This window comes from Apis cerana, linkage group LG1 (genome assembly GCF_029169275.1).
Source record: "Apis cerana isolate GH-2021 linkage group LG1, AcerK_1.0, whole genome shotgun sequence".
Lineage (NCBI taxonomy): Eukaryota > Metazoa > Arthropoda > Insecta > Hymenoptera > Apidae > Apis > Apis cerana.
Genome location: NC_083852.1, coordinates 24,054,509 through 24,080,569, shown reverse-complemented (window position 1 = coordinate 24,080,569; position 26,061 = coordinate 24,054,509). Strand labels below are relative to the sequence as shown.

The following is a 26,061-nucleotide window of genomic DNA, read 5'->3' as shown; positions in this document are numbered from 1 at the left end:
AAAATAATGGAACAAGGATGGAGATATGACAAAATATTGAAATCAGCGCCATCTTCAGAGTGCCGCAAATGAAACTAATATAAACAAGGAGAGAAAACAGTGGAACAAGGATAGAGATAGGACAAAATATTGAAATCAGCGCCATCTTCAGAGTGCCGCAAATGAAACACAAAAAGAAAGGATAGAAAATAATAAGAGAAAGATAGAAATAGAGTAGGAATTGACTACTCATGCCATCTCTCGAGTTTCTGTCAAACATAGGATAGGAATTGAAAATTAGCGCCATCTTTTAAGCTTTTTGTCTACTATTATTTTTCTATTTTTAAGAATATTTCTTTTAACATTCGAGAGATGGCGCTAAGAGTCAATTCCTATCACTTATTCTTTTCTTTTATGTTTCATTTGCGGCACTCTGAAGATGGCGCTGATTTCAATATTTTGTTCTATCTCCATCCTTGTTCCATTATTTTCTCTCCTTGTTTATATTAGTTTCATTTGCGGCACTCTGAAGATGGCGCTGATTTCAATTTTTATCCTATCTCTGTCTTTTTTCCATTATTTACTTTCTTTGTCTATACGTATGACGTGAAACTTATCGAATAAAAGGCAACGATTTTAATAAATTATAAACAATATTTTAATTCCCAATTTATATTTATAGTTTACTACAACTTTATAATTTTACTTGATTCGTTTATTTATAATTATTTAATATAATTTTTTAAGAAATTATACGTTGAAATAATATTTTAAAAAATTTAAAATTCAAAAAATTAAAAATATAATTTTGTGTCTGATATAATATACATATTGTAATAAAATATTAACAAAAAAGTGATTTATTATTTCTAATCATTTATTTTTATATTTTTCGAACGTGAAAAACTTTTTACTTACGTAACAATGAATATATAAAATAGAATTATACGATTAGTTTGAAATTTAATTTAAAATTTATTTATCAGTTAATTCAATTCTTCGCATTAATTTTAATTTTCTTTATAATACTTTTCGTTTTTTTGCTTGTACAAATGACCAAACAAATGCTTCGTAAAGAAAAATTTATTTGAAAGTATTTTCGAACTTTTACGTAAAAGAAAAGTGAAAGGATTCTTTATAAAGAAAGAGAGGATAAATCATAGGCACAATTTACATAACATATTCATTTTTTATAATCTCATATCATAATATAATAATATTTGTTTTTAAACAACGCTACCATATATGTATATTTCTGTATGATTCCTCAATTATAAATCTTAGATAATTCGACTTATCGGTGTTCTAATAATTACAAAAGGGGAAATAATAATAATTATTATTATTATTATTATTATATTAATAATAATGCTAACATATTTCCAAAAATATGAATATATCTCCTCGCGGTTTATCACGAAAAGTCAAACGACATCGCACACGCCCGATCACGCACGTGTACATAACAATATTATTTCTATTTATTTCTTTTACATGTATAACGTATAAATTCCTCCTATTCTCCTACTCAGGTAAATACAATATAATAGATATAGTTTGTATCCGAGGAACCAAATTTTCAACAGAAAAGAGAAAATTTGGAATTGTGATAAAAGGAAAGGGATGAAATAGAAAAGAGAAGGAAAATGGGGCGTGGTTATTCCCCGTAACGGTAATGAGATGTTTCCGTTATACAAGGTGATTCTTTTGTTGATATATCAAAAATCATTGATTTCCTATACTTCGACAATATTAATTTAATGTATTTTAAAATTATTAATTAAAATTATTAATTATTAATTAAATTACTATGTTAAAATTATTATACCTTATTTATTATATGATTTTATTGCATTAAAATATGTTTCAAATATAAAATAATCGTTTTATTAGCAAATAAAATAAAATATGTAAATTCTTATTTTATTTAAATTTATAACAATGCGTTGTGAATCACCCTGTACATCGAATTTTCTCGTTATATTATCTGTACATTAACCGAACGTCAGGAAGGTATAAAGCTATTTGTAAAATCGAAACCATCGTGAAGAACGATTTAGTTTTAGATTTCGGCAAGACGCTATTTAATGTTCGTAAAAAGCGATTCGATCCTTTCAGTACTGTTGTTCATATTATATCTCTCCTTCTTAATTAAACAGAAATTATGAAACGCATTTTATTCAACTGTACATGTTAATTAAAAGGATAAATTGCTTAGAAAAATTGGAAATCGTCCTCTTGGGACAACCCCTATAAAATTGTTACAATCTCAAACAGCATTTAACATTTCTGTAAATATAAATGAAATTTGTAACAATTAATTACAATTAATATATACTAGCTAAATATATATATATATATAATATATATAATACTTTGTTACATTATGTACAATTGAAAAACGTACGTTTCGTTACGACACGTTAAAATTTATTCTCCTTTATCTTACGATCCAATAAAATTAAAGATTAAAAAATTGTTTTGGTTGTATCTAATAATATAACTAATGTGAAATTTCCAATTGAAATTCTCATCATTTTGCGTTCAAATGAATTATTGATACAGCACTGAAAGGATCGTAGAAAGCCGAGAGAGAAGCATTTTTTTAATACAGGCATATCTTGCATGATAAAACTTAACAACTATCCCAGGTAAATGTCGGTTAATGTCGTTAATTGGACAAAGAGAAACGGTAATAAATGTTTCCAGCGATCGTTGCTTTCAGTTCGAAACGCATCGGATCGAGCAAGGCAAGTGTAACGAAACTTTCCTATCAACAATTACATTATATTTCTTCATCATTCATTTTATAGTCCTAACTAGATTCACTTTCGCGATGTGAAGTTTTTCTTCTACGTTTCCCTTGATGATACATAACATTGATCGTGTATACAATTACAAATATATCTTTCTTCTTTTTCTTCTTCTTCTTTTTTTTTCTTTTTTACATTTTTTTCTAAATTTTCGATAAAAAACTTCGCAGAAAGATTGTCCTCTACGTATATATATATATAAGGCACATCGTTGTTTCTTCTCGGATCACAACACGTAATAACGCAAGAATGGCTTGATGTCCAAGTCCAACGCAAGTCTTTTAACATATTGCAACTATCATTTAATCTTTCGTAAATAAATATTCAATTTGTATATAGTTCGTTGGAACAAGTTTAAATGAAAAAGATAAAAACGATGCGTGAAGATGAACCTTTGTTACAATCTTAAAGACCAGAAGAATATTTTTAAATAAAAACAAAACCGTTCATCTTGCGTGCAAATGCAAAGTGTTCACGTGATATAAAACAAAAGTGTTACAACATACCGTTACAAGCGAGGAGAGGGGGGAGAAAAAAAAAGAAAAAAAAATGAAAACGCATGCAACGACTTGTTTCGAATAAAGTACATAAAAAACGAGGAACATCGAGTCTTCCAGTCTTTTTCACCGCGTAATCATCAAGTCATCATTACCGTGGAATCCTCGTACAGCAACGGAATGATTTCGAGAAAAAAAAAAAATGCTAAAACTGTTCGACGAACACGAAACACCGTGTCGGCCGTGGAAAATATTTGATCATATAAAATTGCTATTATGAGCGAAAAAAAAAACACCTATCGTGAAGTTCGCAAAAGTGGCGATCAAAATTTGGTCCCAAACGTGGAATTGTCTCTAATTTATCGACTTTAAATGCGAAACGATTGCAGGCACTCGGAGAGAACATATTGCATCGATGTGACGATTTCATCTTCGTCTTCTCAACGTTCGAGAAAGAGAGAAAAAAAAAAAAAAAATATTCAATCGAGTCTTTCGTTCGTCAAATCGTACGAAAAGGAAGATCGACGATTCTTATCGGATAACATCTTACACGACGTACGAAAGGAATCACTTTGATCGACGTAACAAAGAATCTTTGATTCCATAACTTATTTTTAGATATACACGATAGTCGTCGCGGTATCGTCGCGAGAAATCGGCTCGTTTTCATCGTTCGATTTCACCTCGATCCCTCGGATGAGGAATTTCGGAGACGCGTTTGCCGCGAATTCGGCCGACAGGAAAGAGTCGCTCTTTCTCCCTTTTCCGGAAGTCGTCGAGCGCTCCTCGAAGCTCGCCGCGGTTTCTCGCCTTTCGTGATCTTCCTCGTGCAGACCGTTTCCTCGATCGAGTGATCGATCTGGTTAGAAACAAAGGCGATGAGGACTGGGAAGAGGAGGAGTGGCGTTTAAATCTGCGCCGGTTCAACGTAGTTCGCTGGTAGCATGCCCTGTCGACCTGTACGCTGCACGAGACCCGTCATCCAACCTTCGTCGATGGCCGTACAATTGACGATCAGATCGCCGTCGCAGAAGCTTACTTCGTCGAGATCCTGGGCCTCGTAATCGTACATCGCTCTGTACACTCTCTGGAAGAAGGGGGATATTATTAAGTGAAATAAAAAGGGACGGTGATTAAAATTAGATTTTTTTTTTTGGAAGTAGAACTTACCCCAACGTTGGCAGGTGGTGGTGGAGGTGGTTGATGTTGTGGTACGTGATTGTTGTTCGTTGCTGGCGTCAATGATCCGTAATATTCGTTCACGGGGTCTATATCCGCTACAGAACCGATCTTTCTGGTCGGTGGATTCGTTACTAAAAAGATCCATCGATTTTACTCGATAAGAAATTTGAATTAAGAGTGTTAAGAGAAGAGAAGAATAATTTTTGAAACCACAATGTTAGTTAATTGTGTTGAACACAATGTTCGATGAATGTTTAAACCACGTACAACATATATATATAACATGGTGCACAAGGGGAGCTTTTACGGTGGAACCGGTGAACACGATACATAACAATAAAAATAAATAAACCACACGCTTGCATAATTAAAAAGAAACAAAAAAAATTTAGAAATCGTTTGACCAATCACCATTAACCACAACAAGTTTCTCGACTGTGCGTTATAAACGTGGTACAAAAATATGACAGTCAATTCGGCGTTAAACGTTGAAGAAGCGGGTTTGTTTCCAGGGTGGAACGATCGTAAATTCGTCGTTACGTCCCTCGAAAAGATAATGGTTGACGTTTACAATAGGAGTGACCGAATCGTATTTATCTATCGTTCCAACTAATCCAATTAAATGGCGATCTATTGAAACTAACTATTGCCGGTTGCGTAACGAATGGCCAACCCATATGGTACGCGAAACAAGGCGGCGAGGGTATACTTCCAATTGCATTTAAGTATCGGTTCACTGTCAGAATAGCGGAAAGAAGTAGAGCGGATAGTGATACAGGGTGATCCATTTATTTCGATCGGTTAATTTCTCCTCGATTGCGTAATTTACGACTATCCATCGAGTCTGCTCCGAAGTCACTTGACCGCTCAAGGCCATTCCCCCCACTACCGTGCCACGAGTCTTATCCCCACTCCTGCACCACTTTCGTACACAAGATTCGGTCTGGTCAAATCTAAATGGATCGCTCTGCGCACCGTTTTAAAATTTGAACGAATCGAAAGAAAGTATAAAATTTCGTCGATAAGTGGTAATGTTTAAATCGGGAGAAAAGAGAATTGAAAATAGGAAGGAATCTACACCGTAATACGTAGGAGAACTTACCTGGTCCCTTGTCGCTCGTATAAATCACAGTGGTGGCCGCTTGCCTGGCGGAATAGGGGCTCGGTCTCGCCTCGCTAAGGGGATCGTAATCGGCGATCCTACCTGGTGTCCTTTGCACCGGCGAGCTCGCAGTTCTAGCGGTCGGTGGATTCGCGTTCACGCCTGATGCAGGCGCGATCGTACCGTCCGTGTACTCTACGTACTCTAGAGCCAACAATATACAAGCTGCCGGTATGCTTCTCGACAATGTTTCAACGCCAACTAATCATGACTAGTCCTCTCGCGGGGAATTAAGAGGTTTTCTCAGGGAAATGGCGAGATTCGAGGAAAGCCTATCGGGTTTACTTCTCGCGTCTATGAGGATCTTTAGCACCGATATCTATCGATCGAACTTGAATATAGGCAAATGGAAAAGATAGCGTTGATTTAGGAAATGTTTCAAATATTAACAGGATACAATTGTTTGTGACGGTACGTAAGTAAATTTGTTGATTAGTGGCACAATATTTTTTTTTTTTGTTACAATATTGTTACATCAAGAACGATATCTGTTAGTAAATATCGAGACGTTTATTGGTTTTATCGATAAAATAATAATAACAATATGGATGGATGGAAGAAAAATTTTTGTCTTGATTTTTATTTTTTTTTTTTTTTTCATAAATATCTCGATATTTACGAACGTATATAAATACGTTAGAAGGATCGACGTAGTTTCAAAGTTTCAAACTCTCGTCCCTGTTACCACAGTTTACCTCGAATAATTTCACAAACAATACGAGCATTAGTACTCATTATGATGTTAGAAACAATTTAAGAGCTTCCATTCACCGAGTACCAAACAGCGAATGCAAACACTTAAGACGATACGTGATAGAGGAACAAAGAGGACGCGGATAAAGGAAAGGACAAGCCTCGGGACTCACCGATCTGTTCGCCATTTTCACCAGTCATCGTCCTTTTCTGCTCCATGATGGCCTTCTTTTGAAGTTCACCGTGATAGGCTACGTTGGAGATAATTTTGCTGTTCTGCTTGATTCTCAGGGTCTCTGGATCATCCGCAACCTGGGTGAACTTGCCTTTCGCCTTCTCGAATTCGGCGTGGTACTTCACGTTGCTTTGAATCTTCGTGTTCTCCGCGATGCGTTTCAGTTCCGGCGTCTCCGCCATTGTGGTGGCTTTCGCCTTTGGTATGTGCCTGGAACGGGAGAGCTCGATCATCATCCTCGATTGATACTCGATTATCGGACTTGATACTCGCGACGACGTTTCAATGGCAACGGTTCATCGACTCTTGGAATACATTAAAATTAAATATCTCGGTCGATGAGTCTCCTTTGCGGAGAAATTATGGAAATCGCAGTGAATAAGAGTTTCGAGTGCACGACAAGCGGTCGATGACGTTGTCGCTTATCGCGGACATCCTTTGTGAAGCATCGTTGATAATGGTGTCATGGAGAAGAGGGTATGAGGCGCGCGCACACTCTTCGATTATTAGCCACGGTGAAACGACCAGGGATATAAAGATTAGTCCGTGAATGCCGATTTTTTTCTCGATTATCGTTCGAGACAAAATTCCAAATTTGAACAGAACTCCTCGTCTTCCATGAAATAATAATAATAACAAAAAAATAAATAGATAAATTATATTAAATAGCAAGAGAGTGTACGCAACGATCGATCATCTCGACTTAATCTCAACCGATTCTAATTCAATCTTCAACACGTTAAGGCGTTAATTAATGTTGATCAAATTCAAAGCCATTTCACCGGGATTAGCGATCGTAGTGGAACGAAAGAGAATGATACGAAGCAGAAAGAAAATTATACGTAATTAATTCGATACAAGGTCTCGATGTTTCGCAAATGTAAAACTTTCGTCGTCACGGATCGCGGATCGTCGATTTTCCGCGCTGTTCCCCTAAGCCCACGACGAGGAAATAAAAGGCTTCTTATCGTGGCAGAACCACGTTACATCAGACACGCTCGCGGAATGGAATTACGAGGTCGTTGCCAGACCGGCGAATTAATTAAGAGAGGAAACGGTGAGATGACGTGTAATCGAATGCGCATACGTTTGGAAAAAAAAGAAGAAAAATAAGAGAAGAAAGGAAAAAAAAGAAGGAAAGGCAGAAAACAATAGTCGCGGATAATAATTAACGCATTAACTGAAAGATATTCAAACCGTGTGGATCCTGTTTTCAGAAAAATCTTCCCAATTAATCCCCAAGGGCGAGGAATTCCTTTATTTTTATTTTTTTCGCTGATCGACGAAAGATTCGCGTGATCGTTCGTCGAGTGATCGGGTATAATTAAAGGAAAGTGCAAAGAAAAGTGTGAAGGTGCGTGGGTAGGAAAGGAAGGAGAGGGACAATAGGCCGATATCGAGGCTCGTTTGGATAGAAACGTTTCGCGAGACAGGTCGTTCGATCGAATCGATACGAGGCGCGGTTTGTATCGGGACCTGGGATCGACACGCGTTCCAATCACCGGCGTGTGCGTTTGATAGAAATGCGTTTCGACTTGGAGAGTAGATAGATGAAGGAGAATTTATTTGTAAAATAAATATTTCTGTTGTAACTTATTTGTCGAGTTGGGGGGGTGTCGATAAGAGGGGATATCGCGTTACCCTTTATTATTCGTACAATGTTTGATATTTTGATATTCGCGATTTATCTGGGCACGATAAGCGATTTCTTCCTGAGCTGTTTATAAACATTCCATTCCCGTTCTTCTATATTCGTCACGTATACACTTTCGTATATTTTTTCATGCGCCTCTGAATTGACACGAGGATCGATACTATTATGATATGTCGAGGGGAAAGAAGGAAAGGGAAAGTAAAAAAATCAACAAGCTCGAAAACGTGATCGATGAGTCAGATTAATAATGATAAGCGTAAGAAAAAAGAGAGAAAGAAAAAATGGAAATGAGTAAAAACATGATTAATAATAGAAAACCTTGACTGCGTTTCGACCAACTATTTCTTCGAGATATTGTTCAAAGACGGCTACTTGTCACAAGTACAAAGTTCGTTCTGGCAATAAATCGTAAAAAACCTTGAGAATTCTTCGAATCCTTCGATCATCGTTTCGTATCTCATTTAATTGCTTCGATGATCGATAAATTGAACGCGAAATATGCAACTGCAATGATATCACTCGTCTCAAAGACGGGTTGTCTTCTAGCCAAAGTGAAGATATCTGCATCGGCACTTGCGCTAGGTGTGCAATGCGATTCTATAAATCACGTGTCGCGCTATCGCGTTTTGTAAACAGTTTGTAATCAGGAGAAGCTCTTGTTAACACGCGAAACGTAATTCTATCGTGGGCAGATAGTAACGTGCATAATTACAAAAAAGAGGCTGTATTCTATAAGAGAAGGATATAAAAATGTATCCAATTTAATAATAGAAGAAGGAAGAAACGACCTTCGGATTGAATCCTTTCGTCCTTTGACAAATAATATTCATGGCACATGACCGCTTATTACTATATACGGGCGTGATCTTTGGCGTGGCAGCAAAATTGAAATTGAGATATAAAAGTCATTTTCGTTTTTTCACTTTTTTGTTGGAAAGAAAAGTGAAATATCACGCTCGATGACAAATTGGCCGTGGGTAGCGGCTATTCCCGATAAATTTTACTTAATCAGATATGCATCGCGTGGAGAACCGTGTATAAGAATGCGCGGAGAGTTCAAGTGTATCTGTGACACAACGCTACGAATGACTCGAGAGCCGATTACTCATTGCTGTAGAACGTGTGAATAAATTATATTCAATATCGTGTATATGAATCATGCGCTCGGTTCACCGATGCCTTCGAGAACGTTGATTTTTCCAATCAAATTACGATTCATTCATCCGGTCCTCGATGTTAAACTTGAATTTACACGCTCGGTTACAACCGTTTTGCCACGGATTACCAATTCCGTTTCCCGCGTTGCGAAAAATATCGATAACGATTGAGCAACCGATTAAACGTGGAAAAACGATGTAATTTAAACTCTTAATCTGATTTAATTAAAACGTAATAACAAATCCCAAACCCTTTCACTTGGTACATTCGAGTTTAACGAAAGAAAAGAAAAAACTTTATTTCTAATCTTCCACCGAGAGAGATTTCAACTCGAAACGAAATTTGAGAAAAGATATATTATCCAAGATTTAAAAAGGAAAATATCCGATGATAAAATGAGTGGGGAAATGTCATTGGAAAATCACGATGATTATATGTAAAAAACAGAAAATTCCTGGGAAGAGAAAAAGCAAGGTACCAAATAGCTGGATGTACACCGTTCGATCGGTAAATGTCACGGGTGTTGCAATCACGTGTCAGAGTTGCATCCCGAGGAATGGCAATTTCATATGCAGATACGGCGCGATCGTCGAAGACGACAGGAAATATCCTAGCCAGTAACGGCGCGCGATGTAGAACGGTTGTGCGAGGCTGGCCGACAAAAGGCCAGCCACGAGAACACCTATTATTCGTGCATGGCACAACGGCGTGTTACGTAACTTGCTTGGCTGGCACAATTACCAGGGTAGACAACGTTATAGGTGCCTTACATGGAAAACGGTCCTCGTGACACAAATCTCGATTGCGCACGCGTTACGTATCCTTTTCGCGCCTTTGCGTATCGAGGCGCCACTTTGGAAACGATTGAAAAACTTGTTTTGGATTTATCCATGATATCTATGGTACAACTACAGTTTAGAATGAACATTTAACGGTCGAGTTTACAAACGGGTGAAATTGATTAAAAAAACATAAATAAAGGTTTTCGAACCTAGAGGTCCTTTTATAAATCCGTAGAAGAAGAAGAATTTTAGAAATCTAGAATTGAATAAAATGTGATTAAGGAGATGTGTAAAGGAATAATAAGGGCAATAAGAATCGTGTGGTTGGAAACGGATAAGTATGTATTATCGGCGCAAAGGTCTCCTCCTTTTTCCAATGACGTCTAACCGGAGAAATTTTCCGAGACTAATCTTATTGGATTCCGTAAGCATGGGCAGGAATCGCGAGAATGGCTTCGGAAGTAGTGGCGGCTCCCGGTGCTGGCGCAGAGAACGAAACCTTACTTCGACCGCATTACTCGAATTCCAACGAAGGCCGAAACGAGATTCCCGCTTTTTCTCTTCGACTCTCGTAAAGATATCGACAGCGTGCCACGACCAACGAATTGAAACGTCTCACGACTCGTCGAGAAGCTCGATCGATCGAAAGGAATTCGGTGGAAGAATTGCACGGATGTATTTTTCTGAGAAACTAGATTCGATAGGAAAATTGATATTAAGAAATCGGATTAATAGTTTCGTTATGAATTTTTGAATAATCCTTTTAAAAAGTGCAACGTAGAAGGAAAAATGATGAGCATTTGAAAGGAGTTAATTGATGAAGAGAGGAAAGCTTCGTATGCAACACGACACCAGGAAGTAGTTAACGTAACGAGGGAGACGTTGATTAGTATAGTTAAGACGATATATTTTTCTAGACGAAGGAAATTCTTGTGAAATTATAAGAAATAAGTGGAACGTTTTTTTAAATAAGAAAATTCTTGGTAATTTTCTATAGAATTGTAATAATTAAAAACAAACATATATTATCCATAGATATATCGGCCTACGAATTTAGAGATAAATATTTTCAAAAAATTGTTCTCCTTCTACAAAATACAGTTTCCATTTCAATTTATCCTAGTATTAATCGATCCAACGTCTCCAAACCAACTGTTGATGTTCTTATGATCTTACGGTGCAATTAAACGTCGCATTAATCGAATACCATCGCATTTCCATTCACCCACCGTTCCACGCTTCTCTATCGTTAGAATTCGAAAGAATATTCATCGTAAGCGATAATAAATAAAAGTAGAACGAAATATGCGTTCCCAATCCGAAAGAAAACTCAAAGATATTTGAAAATGTTAATCAGACGGCATGAATGTTAAGAAACAATATCGTTCCTTTCCACGATTGTCAAGGCGCATGCGTAACGCGTGAAGAAAATTCGACGCATGCGCGACACAGGGTTGTAAAATTACACACGGGTTAAGATAGGTATGGTGAGGTTCGGAGATGCATTGTGGGACAAGGTCGGTTCACCGTGGCTATGCAGTCGGGTCACGCTACGCTGACCACCCCTTTTACTGCTAGCTGTTAAATTACTTCGAGTCGAGACCACGCGAATTAACGACGCTTCCGCCCGTTTTTCTTCGTCGATATTTTCTCACGCGAATATCTCGAAAGTTTCTGCGTTATCCTTTATCGTAGAAAGTACGAAATAAACTTTTGAGGTTATAAACAAAATTTCTCTCGTTAATGCGAAATCTGTTTAATCTTCGAAATATAGAATTGAAACCTTAATTAGAGTTTAAATTACATCTCGTTATAAATAGAAAACTGTAAACTGCAACGAGTGATATTGCGAAGCAAGTTATAAAAATGCGATATTGCGAATTTATAAAAATGATTTCGAGGTAAAGATGAAAAAAGGAATAAAACTTGAAATATTTCTACGTTTCAGACACGATATTTTTTATCTCGATACGATATCAAAAATAATACAGATTTCTTATCGTATTCTTATTTTATACAACCGATAAACGCGCCGAGAATAATATATTCGCGAATCCGAGCTAAACGTTTGAAATTGGAAAATAAAACACGTAAAAAGTTTAAAACCGATTCGATAATTTAAATATTTGGAGTATGTAACTATATGAATTATACATTTTAAAAACAAAAATTTTAACAAAGAACGAATAAATAATGAAACGATTCAGACATACGAGCACGAGCGTAATGAGCATAATTCACAGGCATAAATATATCACACGTACGTAAACGTGTAACGACAATTGTTTTACGCTTCTCGGGTTTCCACCTTCTTCTTCTTCTGTTCATATTTTGTTCCTAGCTCCCGGTTACTCGTTTTACGCTACCGTGACATTTTTCTGTCTCTCTCGTAAACTGAAAAATATTTGCGTTGTCAAAGGGAAGAAATTAATTAATCTCGAGTGTGAAAAATTCGAATCTCGCCTGCGTGGACGAATACGATTTTAGGATTTCCGTCGTTCAGAATAATGAATGGGAATTGGCGGAATCGGAGAAACCGGAGAACTCTATACACTCGGACTAATGATCGGCAATTAGAGAAAGGACCGGCGATCATGGCGAGAGTGCAAAGTTGGTCTGAGGTGAACCGCAGAGCCCGCGACTTCTCTAAATAAAGAAGAACGAGACGAAAGGGAAGTGAGTCACTCGTGGTGTACCGATGACGATGAGGATGACATCATTTCTGCGGGACGAGTTTGAAATTCGGCGAATACGCGGCCGTGGTGGTCGGAGGAGGGGATCGTGAGGAAAGGAGCCGGAAGGAAGCCGGAATTTCCACGATGAAGCGTGGAAGCATCCCTCTCGACTCGATCCAGTCGGAGAGAGATCGAAGCAAGCAGTAAAAAAAGACAGTGCTTCGTTCGGAATGGAAGTGAAAATGGAAAATTCTATATATATATATATATAAAATGAAAAATAAAGGAAGGAAATGAGATTACATCGGAATCATATCGCTAGGAAAAATCGCGCGAAGGTTTAGGTTAAGCTTTTTAAAAATTCGCATGATTCGAGCGAAACAACAATTTCCAACGTTTCCACTACTAGAGAATATCCCAAAGGTATTAATTATAATCTCAATTTGCAATTTACTCGCTTTGCTTTCATCCTCGGGAAACTGTTGTACGATTTCCGCACGCGTCCCTATCGAGATCGCCATCACGATCGGCCGCTGAAACGTTTAATTAAAAGCGGCGAGGAATCGCGCAACGAGCGAGTAATAACCGAGCGTGGGTATCGCGGTATCAATTAACGAGTGATAACCGAAACGAAGGGCGGAAGAAATAAAGAAAAAAGAAGAGGAAGAGCGATCGGTAAAATGAATTACTGGATGGGCGAGGGGAACGGAACGCGGCGGTGGAACAACAAAAGCAGGAACACGTGTTACCTTTTGCCGAGGGAGTATTTAATTCTGAGCGCGTCGCTCGGCGACAGAATCCGGAACAAGTGTTGGCGCGCGCATATTTATACAAGCGGCGATACATCCACCGAGGGAACCGTTTAATTCAAATTGTTTTCGCGCGGCTCTCTGGCTCTCGACGTGGGAAACATCTGCCGGGCAGGAAATCGTTTCGATCAAACTTTCGTACGGAGTGGAGAATTTTTACAAATAATTCGCGTCGCGCATAGAAACCTAGCCTCAAATATGATATGAAATCTCATCTAACGCTCGAGTCGAAAGCCGATCGATAAAAGATATCGTTGATATCGAAAAATCTACAAGCATCCGATATATATATATAAGTTATGAAGATTTATTTCTAGAGATTGTGAATTTTGAAAATTAAAAAAATGTTCTCTCGTCTGTCGATGTAAAGGAGGTCAGTCCTGGCAGACGACGTAAGTACGTTGCTCCGATGCTCATATATACGGGCTCATAAAAATTAAATGAACGGTGGACAGACGCGAGAAAGGGGGAAGATAAAGAGCAAGGGAAATGAAGGCGAGGGGTGGGCGGGGAAGGTCGGGGGGATACCAGACGAATGAATGAATCTCACGACTCACACGTGTTCTGCTTTGCTTATTCAGTCCATCGTCTGATTCGACACGCATTGCCCGACACATGCACCGTGTCACATTCCTGTCGCGAGAAGAGCGCGATGCTGTCTCGTGAACCGTTCGATCCCCGCGGTTATCATCGCAACGCGCTTTCGTCGCCGCTTTCGTTCGCATGCGCAATGCCGAATGGAACGAAACGCGGACGAAAACGCACGCGATATGCGAATTATCACGGGGAGAGATTCCGAAAATAGAAACGACGTAATAACGATTTTGATGAAGAAAATTGGTGGTGGGAGCAGATTCGTTTCGAAAGCGCAACTGTGCTTTCCTCCTCTTCGAGAGGAAATCGAGTCCACGAACAAAAGAGATCAACGTGATCGTGAAATATTATACAGACGCGTACACATATTTGGAGCATGCAAGAGTATCGAAATTATCCACGAGAGTACGAGTTTCTCTCCAAGTTTCCGAGTATACGATTTATTATAAAAATCAAGGAGATAGAAACAGCCGGGGGAAAATTTGTCTCGATCAAGAAATTCGAAATGGCACATATCGTGGATTCTCTTGGCTTGTTACTTCCTCGTGGCAACAAAACGGATCTCGTATTCGAGGAAATTGCATGCCGTTACGCGGCGAATAACGCGGTTGAAAAGACGCAAAACAGCGGAGAAAAGAAACGCAGATTCGAAACACGCTCCGAAAGATTTCGTCATCGCAGATGCTCGCTCGGAATACTCCGCGAGTCACCGCTCGGGCAACTTTACGGTAAAACGGCGCATACCGATCGCCCGATTTGCGAACTGCGATAAATCGGCCGTTCTCGATCGTCGAATTAAGTCGTCGAGAGAGAACCGATTCTTCCTTATATGGATCGGGTTTTCGAATATCTTTCAATTTGAAAAATATTCCATCCATATCTAATTAATGGTCGGTTAATCTAATCGACGCACGTGCGATAAAACGCATTGAAAGATTAACGCGAAATTAAAGGAAAACTTCCAAATTTTAATTTTATTTAAAAAGATAACGTTTCGAAATTTAAATCGTATTTGCAATTTTAAACGTAACGAACAATATTTCTTGAACCGAAACTTCAATTATTCGATTTACAATTAGCTCCAAAGTACACATCTGTTGTTGCAAAAAAATATATTTTTTCGCCGAGAACGTTATGCAAATTACTTTATTTGCGTCTATGAGTAAGCAGTTAACTCTATGGGATAATTTATCGCCTGTTTCCGAGTGGATTAAACGTCGAACGAAAAATAAGATTTACTTTGGATAAATGAAGGAGGTGTGGAGAAGCGATCACGAAAAAGCGTTAGATCTTGCACACTCTCTCCTCGGCCTTCCCCTGAAACGTGTAATACGTTTCAATTGATATACGTCAGCGACGCGAAATTGAATGGAACTCGAAATCAATTTCGATGCGTCAACCGACGAGAATTAACTGATTTATATATTTGATTGTTATACGATATATTTACAATCAAACTTTGTAAACTCGTAAAAAGAAAGGAATCTATGTATCGAACTTGTGTGTCGTATATTTGTCGTTTGAAATTCGAATAGACTCAAAAGGATATTACATATCGCGCATTAATTAAATCATGATGATAATAATTACGTAAAAAAAAAAAAGACTCGTGCAATTACTATATTGGAAACGATCAAATTGATAACTACATTTTCTTAGTGAGTATCTTGTTACGTATCGCGATAAGATGACTCGTTAATCAATAAATAAAATAAAATCGTATTGTGCTTATTAATATTCCGTCCAACGATATCTCGTGTTATCAAACTATATTACCTTCCACGCTATTTTCGCTTTAATCACGCGTGCGTACTTCGTGTTAGCGATACGAGCGAAGACAGATCTTGCGTTATCGTGATCAGAAAATAAAAGAGAGAAAGAAGGAAAGAAGAAACGTATCCGCGAGTGTCAAACAATTTTCTATCCATTCTTCCAACCACATGTCACTGTATTTGCAATCCCCTTTCAAATTTCACTTCAAAATTCCAAGTTTCGGATTAAATAAAATTTCGAAATATACGTTTTCTGTTTTTCAAAATTGTCTTATCAGCTAATCAGAGGACGAAGGAGGAGGAGGGAAGGGGACAGAGATCCGAGAGCAGCCCGGTTCGGCAGCGATACACTTTCGGATCCTTTCACTCGGATTTTTATTAGGAACTGTGAGCGTTAGCCGAACCGTAATGGCGGCGTTGGACGCGGCAAGGACGCGGCCAGCTGAAAGGAGCGACGATAAAAGGAGGATCCGTTCGAAAGGCACGAAGGCAGGTTATCCCGACCGCAGGACCGCTCGCTTTCGCCGCGTTTAAAACGGCCGTTCCCTGGCGAATCTTCGCCAGCCAATCACGCGCCTCTAAACACGCGTTCCACGTTTTCATTGTTTGTTGCAATCGGTGAAGATGTTGCGCGTGATTTAGCGCGGATAAAAGTGAATTGCGTTTTGATATCGCGAGTAGATACGAGTTGATAGACACACGTAATATCGTTGAAGAAAATTTGATCACGTAACTGGCAAACTAATTTAATATATATATATTTTTTTTTTAAGTTAAATGGAAGCGATATAACGAGATCGTAAATTAAATCAATCGATTTAGACGGTTCATTCAGAATCGTGCACATAATATGATACTGAATAAAGATTCGCGTAAAATATATAGTTTTTTCTCCTTTTGATCAATTTCCTATGAATTTATATCGCTTCGATATCTATAGTCAGAAAAAATTTACACGAACAAGTATACATTATTGCAATTATTGCAATAATTAATAAGAACTGCAATAAAAACTTTAATAATATAATATCGAATTATCAAATAGGATTATTGAATTGTGTAAAAAGATTAGGAAGTTTTTTTTTTTTAATTTTAATTTTAAGCCAGTTCTATAATATTTGATATCTAAAGAGACTTTCGGATTAATTAGATAAGGAGGATTAAATAAACAAGTCGTAATTTACAAAGTGTAGGAGATCACAATGTCAAAAGATAAAACGATTCTACTTACGCCTCGCAGTATGGCTGTTTATTGAAACCCTTGTACGTCCGCATGTTCAGGATCATGCCGCAGCCCTGACACTTGAAGCACTGTTTGTGCCATATCTGGAACAATTACATTTTAAAATTATAGCATTTTTAAATACATATATATAAATATATAGTATCGAAACGATACGATTCTTCTAGAAAAAAGATTTTTGCACCCTTTTCTCGAAGCGTTTGTCTCGTTTGCGTATTTCACCCACGCCCAGGAAAGAAACATTAAATCGCGATTTCCCCGGGAAACAAAAGGCCTTTAATCGTGGCAATGCCTTTGTTTCATTGTTACTCATCGGTAGCATCTAAGGATATACGCAGCCTCCCAACATTGTCTTTCAGACGTGAAGATTTATCACGTGCCGACAACACAACCGTGCACTCTGACCCAACTATTCATTTTCTAATGGATAGACGAAAGCGTGAAATGTACGATCCTTTGATGCGATTCGATAAGATGGTCGATTATCCGAATGGAAAAATTAAACGTATAATTATCCTTCTTCCTCTCGATTCGAAGAAAACAGTTTAGAAAATTGAAAAAAAAAAAAAAAGAAGAAAAAGAAAAAGAAATCGAAAAGATTCATTCTCGCGACACTATCGAATTAGAATTGAATCTTGCAGAGACATCGATCGATCGATCGATCGAACGTTTCTTACAGCTGACCCAGAGATAACCGAAGGCCGTGATAGTTGCTGGTCGATAATTGGCAAGGCTACTGGTGATGTCAGATGTCGAATAAGGTCGTGGATCTCGGTGCAGAACGGCCATCGCGGGAAGGCCTACACCCGGAAAGAGAGAAATGACTCACGAGCATGTGAGTCAACTTTGATCGCGGTCAACAAAGGGTTATAATTATTCCTCGCGAACCGCCTTGTCTCTCGTGGAACGCTCTTTCTTTATTCTACTCGAGTATCGTTGCCCGACACACGATCAACTATTCGATTCGAAACTTTCTCGAATTAAGTAAACAAGTAATTGAAATAAGTTTTAACGTCGTCTCATACGATCCGTTTATTTTCCAAATGGAATAGACGAATGATTATTATTAATAATCGAGTCGCGCGAGGCGAAATTTTTTTATATTGGAAATTATTTGGAATTGATTTCGATTCACTATGTTTGGCAGAGAGAGAGAGAGAGAGATGAAATTAAAAGTAAACAATACATCTAAAACGTATCTAAATTGATACAATCAAAATGAAATCTTTCAAAGAAAATTTTTATCCTTTATTGGCTATTTTGTAATCACCGTAAAAAAAAAGTAATTCCCATCTATTTCTTTTACGAGCCAGTTTCACCCAACACTTGTGCAATTATTTGCAAAACGTCGTAAAATGGCGAAGCAAAATTGATGAACCTTTCGAAAATAATCATTACGGTAATTAACGCGTAAAACGATCTTTCCTGGTTTCTAATCGAGTAGCGTCGATCGGATTTATTTACAGACGTAAAAATGCACGATTATTATTCATCCATAATAATAAGTGTTTACAAAAAAAAAAGAAATACAAAACGGGGGAGAAAAAAAAGAAAAAAGAAAGAGCGGTGGAAAGAGCGCAACGCACGGAAAAACGGCGCGCAATCTCGTCACGTTTCAATTTCTAGACGATGCAGGTCGTCAGTGTCGATCCGTGAGCCGACGGTGGAATGCATCGTCAAACGAACACAACGGTACCTTATTTGTATCGTGCGGCAAATGTTAATCCGCGCCACGAAACAAACGCTGCAGCCCCCGTGCCGCTCTCAATCGTGCCACAACACGTCGAATTTTATGGGACCGTGGAGCACGTGACGCGCACCGTGTGTCTCGTACGTTCAATTTAGTTGCAATTAGTTAGTCGCGATTAGCGGTAATTGGCCGTGGTCCCGCTTTCGAATCGATCGGTGAACAGTTAGCTTGTTGGTTGTCCAGGAAAAATCTTTTCCTTCGATCACGATCGCTTCTTTCCTATCGAAAATCGATGGATATCGATGATTTTGTTCGATTGACGTTGTCTTAACATTTCAAGTTTTGAATTACAAATTTTTATTCATAGGTTTTTATTAAGCTTGAATGAAAAATGAATGAATAAGCGAGTTGATAAAAAAAAAAATAGATAAATCAAAGCGATAATCTAATTGCTTTTCGAATGGGTAAATATTTGGTTGAAACGATAGAAACAACGATATCAATGTTGATTGAAAACCCTATCAAAACATAGTTCCATTTTGTTCCCGTGTGGATAACGAAATTTCCCGACGACTCGTGATTGCGCATACCCGGGACAATCTCGCGAGGCAGCGATTCAACTCGATTACTCAATTACGATGTTTGCATCCGGATTAATGCAGCCGATATTCGCAAACGGCACGATAAAATCCGACAGAACGTTGCACTTTCACTCGTTTTTGGAATGTTTTTCGCTCGTGCAACAGCCGTCCCTTGTTTCGCAAGATATTTTATACTCGCGACTGCCGTAAACCTTGTCCAAGATCAAATATGGTCATGGAGCTCTAGAACGTTTCACATTGAATTTGATCGCGTTAATCAATCTGTATGATCTGTACGATATTTCAATTTTTCAATTTTCAAGTCGTTCAGAAACAAAGGATGGACGGCATTTTTTAGGATTTTTTAACGCTGCGACTTGCATCCAATCGACGTCCCAAAAAACCGAGTTTCGATCACTTATATATCACAAATTTTAGCAAAATTATTTTTGCGAAAACAACACTTATGAAACTTAGAAAACGCAATAAAGCGATTTCTATCTTACGTTTATCTATCTTCTATCAAAATCGATATCACGGATCAATGAATCGAACGGCGTTCGCATACTTGCAATTCCAAGAATTTCCCTTTCGTACAATCGACAATGCTACGTTACACAATTACAAGGAACAAAGAAACGGAGGATGGTAAGAATCGGTCGGTCGTGTAATCGTGCGCGTTGAATAACCTGGCATAGTTATTCCCGTATAAGGAGCAACGTTTTCCTCGGTTGGTAAGAAAGCGCGCCGTGCGAAATTAGATCGGCCGGATAGAAACCGGGAATCGTATCGCGGCCGAATCGAGTCGCTTCGTCGTTGAAAGTGAAAGTGCGCGCGGGGACAATGACAGCCAAATGATCCTGGCTAACCTTTGTACGACCCGTTAAATATCAAACGTTTCACGTATTCGACGATAGCACGAGAGCGTTATCTCGATGCTCGGCGTACCAAACGGAGAAATTGTACGCTATTACCGGTGAAATTCATCGTGGGATGAGTTTCAAGGGACGAAGGTGAGTTTTGAGGTAGAGAGATGGATAGAGATTTGTTTAGTGAATGGTCGATTGTTCGGTTTGATCGTGAATGGGAAAGGACAGGTCGTGGTTGTTTTCCGGGTGTGAGGTCCGCACTTCTGCAAGATATATGCGATAGCTAGTGTGGAATGTTCGTATCGAGAAATAATACGTTGTACTACAATAGTAGTTTGAAAAAATTTTATCGAATATTTGTCAACGAAAAATAAATATCGAAGTAATTTGAATAGCAATTTTCATGCTTGATTCGTTTCGTTTTAAGAATGTTGGAAATTTTATTAAGGATATTTTTTTCCTTGTTTTCTAAACGTAAAAGAAATCATTTGTGGTTTTATACGAACGTTCAGAAAGATGTAAGTAGGTTTGTGGTGTTAAATTAGTACGTTACAAACTCGTCGCGAATTGAAATGCAACGAAGAGAGAATTTTTTTCCTGGTAAAAGGTGTCTAGTAGATGTTACTCGCGCTCATAGAATAATTATTCGTGTTTTCGCAACAGGCAGTGGGAAACAACCGGATGCCGTGTCGCATCGCTGGCATAACAGAAATTTCTAACGGCTGAAACCCGGGATGCAGGAAAGTAAAAGGCTTATTCTTCTAAAATTCACATAGTGACTCTCATGACGTTGCTTCAGATCGTTTTGCTATCTCTAACGCAATTATTGAATAGAAATAAATTCTTTTAAAATTTGACGAATAAAGTTTAATCTCTTAATAATATTTTGTAATATTATTTATATTACGAACTTATTTTTCATAAGTTTTATATACGAGGCGCAAAATATTCGAAAAGAAATTTTTCATTCTGACAATATAAAAATTATTCACATATTCAATTTTTGATTGGAGCGCAAATGTTCGCTCTGTACGGTTCAACGTATTTTTGAAACAGTGTAGGCGCAACAGGTTGGGAATGACTCCCACCTGTTGCAATCGTGTGCCAGGCCCACGCAACGAGTAGCCTCAGCTTGGAATTCGATTACAATTTCACCGAACTACGTTATTTCTTAGGCTCATATAGCACGTTAATGCAAACAATGGATCGATATTTTCGATTTTTTATATATCTAATCGTTCGATATTCGTATTTTTAGCTCAAATCATCTTTCTAAAAAAAAAATTTGAAAAATTTTTATTCTTAGTTAAATTAAAAAGATTAAAATCAAGATCAATATCTTTTCGATCGCGATTTTTCTCCCGGTTTAAAAAAAAAAAAGAAAAGGAGAAAAAGAAAACAGAGCAGGCTCGACAATGGAGAGTGTTGGAAAAAGCAATTCCTCTCCGGTTAATGGGACGTGGATTAATTGCTTCTATACCAGGATGCGTACGTCTGGTCGTACGCACATGCGGGTTGTGTAAATTGAAACAAGACACTATTCGAATCCGGTGCTGCACTGTAGCTCTACCGGTACGATCGAACGCGCAAAAATAGAACAAACACTGTGAACGCGCTTCAAGTCCAAGTGAAAGTATCTGTCCAACAAAAAAAAAAAAAAATTTAACGTACCCACCGAATAAAGAATGATCTATCGATCACGATCTGAAAATATTCGATACGAATGATCATTCTAACGCTTTGCCAATTTGAATTTTCAATATAAAAATGCCAATATTTATATTTCATGTATTTTTTCGTTTCAGATATGTTTTTGCAATGTAATATTCTATTATATTACGCGAATATTTAAATTACGAATAAAAAATGCCGAACGAAATTCAATCTTTCAACAATAAAATTGCTTTGTCGTTATTTTAACGTTATATTTAAATATTTCGCTGTCGTATTACGAAAGAAAAAAAATAAGTACCGCTCGTCTAGACAATCGCATAATTTAAAATTTCTCCGGATTAGAGGAACGCGGTACACGTTAATTGTCCTTCGTGCGCTTTAATTCGTCCCCGTCGACTGCGCAACGTTCTCGCTGCTCGCTTTGATCCGTGCGCGTTGTCCTCCGTACTCGAGGTTTCTTTACGGGTGGAGAACACCGGATAAAGATGAAAAAGGAGAGATGAAACAGGAGAGCGTGAGAGAACGAGAAAGGGAGATGAAAAAGAGAGAGGAAAGTGTTTCTATACACGCCATTCACAAGAGCGAGCAGACTGCGAATAACGAGAAGGCGAGATATGCGCACGCGCACACGGAGAGAGGAAAAATCAGCGAGCGCGGTAACGGACTATAATCTTACAAAGAAATAATTATTCGCGGGTAGATCCAATTCTAGTAGTTTGCCTTCGTTCGTTCAGATTTGAACGAGATTATTCTTACTACTGCTCTTCTATTCTACAGGTTGAAGGTTAAGGTAGTATGTCTTCTGCGATTTCAACGATTTTTGACGTGTAAAAAAAAAATTTTTGGAACTGTATTTCAAAATGATCGCCATTAAATAATAAAACGCACAAGAAGAAAAAAATTATAGAATTCATATTGTTTCTTATATGTACATTTATCAGAATCAATATTAGACATTTTGACACACTAGACAAAATTTTGATATTTTGTATTTTGTATTTTTAAAAATGATTAAATATTGATAAATTAATAAAATTAATTCCTACATTTTCAACATTTCAAATAATTTTTAGTTTTAACTAACTTCGATGAGATTAAAGAGTTGACAAGCTTATTTAAATTCACATTCATCGTTTAGAAAAGTTAATAGATGAAGATTTAACCGTGACCCACAGAAAGTGCTAAAAATATATGAACTTAGAGGAGAGAAGGATGTGAAAAGAAAATTTAGAAAACCAACGTGGAGAGATCGCGCATCTCATGCGTCCAAATTTAGGAGGTCGAGTCTTTTCTGCCGGCCTATGGTTCGTTTTCCGGTGCTAAATGCCGCCCACGCAATTTAAGGCTCGTTAACACGGACTCGCGTTTGTTAAATAAATCATAACTGCTACGTATTTCTACGTCTATAATCTTATTGGATATGATTAAACGGCGGGAAGTCGTGATATTTTCAATTATTTTACAAATTCAATTTATAAATAAATAAAATGCAAATGTTAATGTAACACATAATAAAATTAAATATATTTATCGATCTTTCACAAGATTAATATCGATAGGAATGAACACGGCACGTGTAATTTTCTAAAGCCTATCGTATGTATTATTCTGAATAACTTTGTTGAAATAATTTTAACGATATTACTTTGTTACGAATAATTTTGGTTATATATAATAATAATATTGATTAAATAGTCTCGAAAAATATCTCATTTTTATATACATACGAAAATAAATTATTCGCTAAGAATTAACTTTACACAAGTTTTTATATTTTTCAGAAAACAATTACATTTATCTAGATTAATTATTAATTCGAATAAGAAAATCTAAATTAAGAATGAATTCGATGAAAATACTACGTATGAAACATAAATGTATTATGAAGAAATGCGGCGTTTTCGATGGAAAAATGTTGGCCGAATCGAGCAGAGAACAGAGAATATGTTGTATGCTAGCGTGGATGGACGGAACGACACAGACAATTATGCCGAATGGAAGAGCACGCCTCACTAAGCGGAACTAAACGAGAACGGTACATCTTACGATCTGTTGCAAAAAATTCCGAACCGTTTCACGCTACTCGTTTACAGAGATCATTCTTGTGGGATATGAATAAAATAAGAGCAGAAAATTTTCAAGATGCAAAGAAAAAACTTTTAAAGACAATAATCTACAATCTAAATATTAGATAAAACGTTATCTATACGGAAAATCTTATCTTGCTTTGAAGAGTGTGATTATTGTTATCCAAAGTGAAAAATAATTGTACCGCACAAAAATCATAAATCATAAATCCGAGAAATCTATGTGATACGAAATGAATTCATTTGCATCGTTAACACAATATTTTATAATTTGTTTTGAGATTTGTTCTATTAAATTAAATAAATACGAATTTTATCCCATTCAAATTTTATGACAGATTACATACGATTGAAATAATTGTTATGAGATATAACGAAATAATTGATATGTAGATATGAGAAAACGTAGAAAAACTTTGAAAATTCCGTAACAAATGTAGAAAGAAATGTAATATACCTTGTCGAGGCACTTGAGCTCTTCGATCGGGTAGACCGTTTTCTCGCAGCGGGCGCACGTCTTGCTCATCTTCTACTTCTTCCTTTTCTTCTTCGTTGTGTTTCTTCTCTTTTCCTCCCTTTCAGCTGCAGTTCCGCGTACGTATGTATCTTGGCCTCTTCTCTTTACGAAACACTGCGCGAGCGTAAAGAACACGTGCACACTAACGACACATCCGCGCGGTCTTTCGTATTGAGACGGTTAGAAAAAATTAATAACAAAGCACGTTTTCGACAACAATCGTTACGATAAAGAATAATACACGCCAGCGGAAAACTTCGAAGTCGAAACTGCAAGGGTGCCACAGAGCCGCACTAAACTGCACTGCCCTCTCGTCCTCATCTAGCTACAAAAACTCCTTGAGTGACAGTAATGGTGGTATACTACGCTAGTCAAAAAGGTGATAAAATATTTATATTTGCCATATTTTTCATTATATTTACCTTATTTTCTTTAAGAAATTTCCTATTAATTATAAATAAATCATATAATAATTTTTTTTTGCCTGAATAAATTGAGTAAAAATATTGTTTTGAATATAGTTGTTTTTTGTGCAATGTGTCGATAATACAGAACAAGTAAAAGTTATCCAGATAATTTAAAATCATTCATTGATGATACATTTTTTTTTAAAGTATTTTCCGTATATTGAAATATATATAATATGCAACATTTAATTATATGGTATAGTTCCAATTAATATATTTATATTGTATATATGGAAAATTTTTAAATCAGTAAAAGATTCAATATACTGCGCTAATCAATATAATTACGCATTCTACTTACAAGTATCAATAATTTAATTTTCGTGTCTAAAATTTAATATAAAGATTTCAGTTAATACGTAAGCTAATTTTAATGATTATCTGATTAATGATAATAAATACAAATAACTTTATAAAGCAACATAAATAAATATCGATAAGATAAAGTCGATATAGTAGAAAACTAAAATGTGCAATGAAAACCACGTTAATTTAAAACAATTTATTATTATTTTATTTTATATATTATATATTTATATAAATTTTTTATGTATTTTAAAAATATAATATAGAAGTTTAATTTATTTCTTGATTAGTTACCGACATTTTATAATTGTTCTGTTCTGTAGCGCACTCTATCAAATTAACTCTATTAAATTATGTCTATCAAATTATCATATTTAAAAATTAAAATTAAAAGTTTGAAGGTTAAGGAAAAGTATTTAATAATATTTTAATTTTATCACATACATTCATGTTAAATTTCGATAAAAATAAAAAATTGTTTTTACTATAAATTTATAAAAATAATATTCAAATAGTAAAAATATCATATTTTAAGCAATAAATATATATATATATATATATATAAATAGATTAATATATAAAAATATTTACATAAAAAATACAATTATAGAAATTCTAAATT

The 26,061-nt window shown here is 36.7% G+C and overlaps 1 protein-coding gene and 1 long non-coding RNA gene across 3 annotated transcripts; one reads left to right on the top strand and one right to left on the bottom strand.

Moving 5' to 3' along the window:
- Positions 1–1,148: 1,148 nt before the first annotated feature.
- Positions 1,149–25,025, bottom strand: LOC108002142 (LIM and SH3 domain protein Lasp). 2 transcript variants are annotated; one of them, XM_017063635.3, is made up of 6 exons: positions 24,607–25,011; positions 17,237–17,331; positions 6,500–6,771; positions 5,574–5,777; positions 4,460–4,602; positions 1,149–4,376 (listed from the first exon to the last, which is right to left on the bottom strand). In XM_017063635.3, the coding sequence occupies exons 1-6, from the start codon at positions 24,673–24,675 to the stop codon at positions 4,197–4,199; spliced, it is 963 nt and encodes a 320-aa protein (XP_016919124.1). In that variant the 5' UTR covers positions 24,676–25,011; the 3' UTR covers positions 1,149–4,196. The 2 variants fall into 2 exon arrangements, with proteins under 2 accessions (XP_016919124.1, XP_061942914.1); XM_062086930.1 differs by lacking the exon at positions 5,574–5,777 and having other exon boundaries at positions 24,607–25,025.
- On the top strand, positions 22,664–24,457 carry LOC133667789 (uncharacterized). The gene is made up of 2 exons (XR_009833392.1): positions 22,664–22,852; positions 23,844–24,457. It is a non-coding gene; the product is annotated as an uncharacterized LOC133667789 (long non-coding RNA).
- Positions 25,026–26,061: the final 1,036 nt, after the last annotated feature.

What these genes read in the sequence shown, in the direction of transcription:
- LOC108002142 (XM_017063635.3), bottom strand. Translation starts at nt 24,675, where the DNA reads ATGAGCAAGACGTGCGCCCGCTGCGAGAAAACGGTCTACCCGATCGAA. An exon ending in TGAAAATGGCGAACAGATCG is followed by an intron (nt 5,778 to 6,499) that starts GTGAGTCCCGAG and finishes TGTTGGCTCTAG; the next exon opens with AGTACGTAGAGTACACGGAC. An exon ending in TACGAGCGACAAGGGACCAG is followed by an intron (nt 4,603 to 5,573) that starts GTAAGTTCTCCT and finishes GGATCTTTTTAG; the next exon opens with TAACGAATCCACCGACCAGA.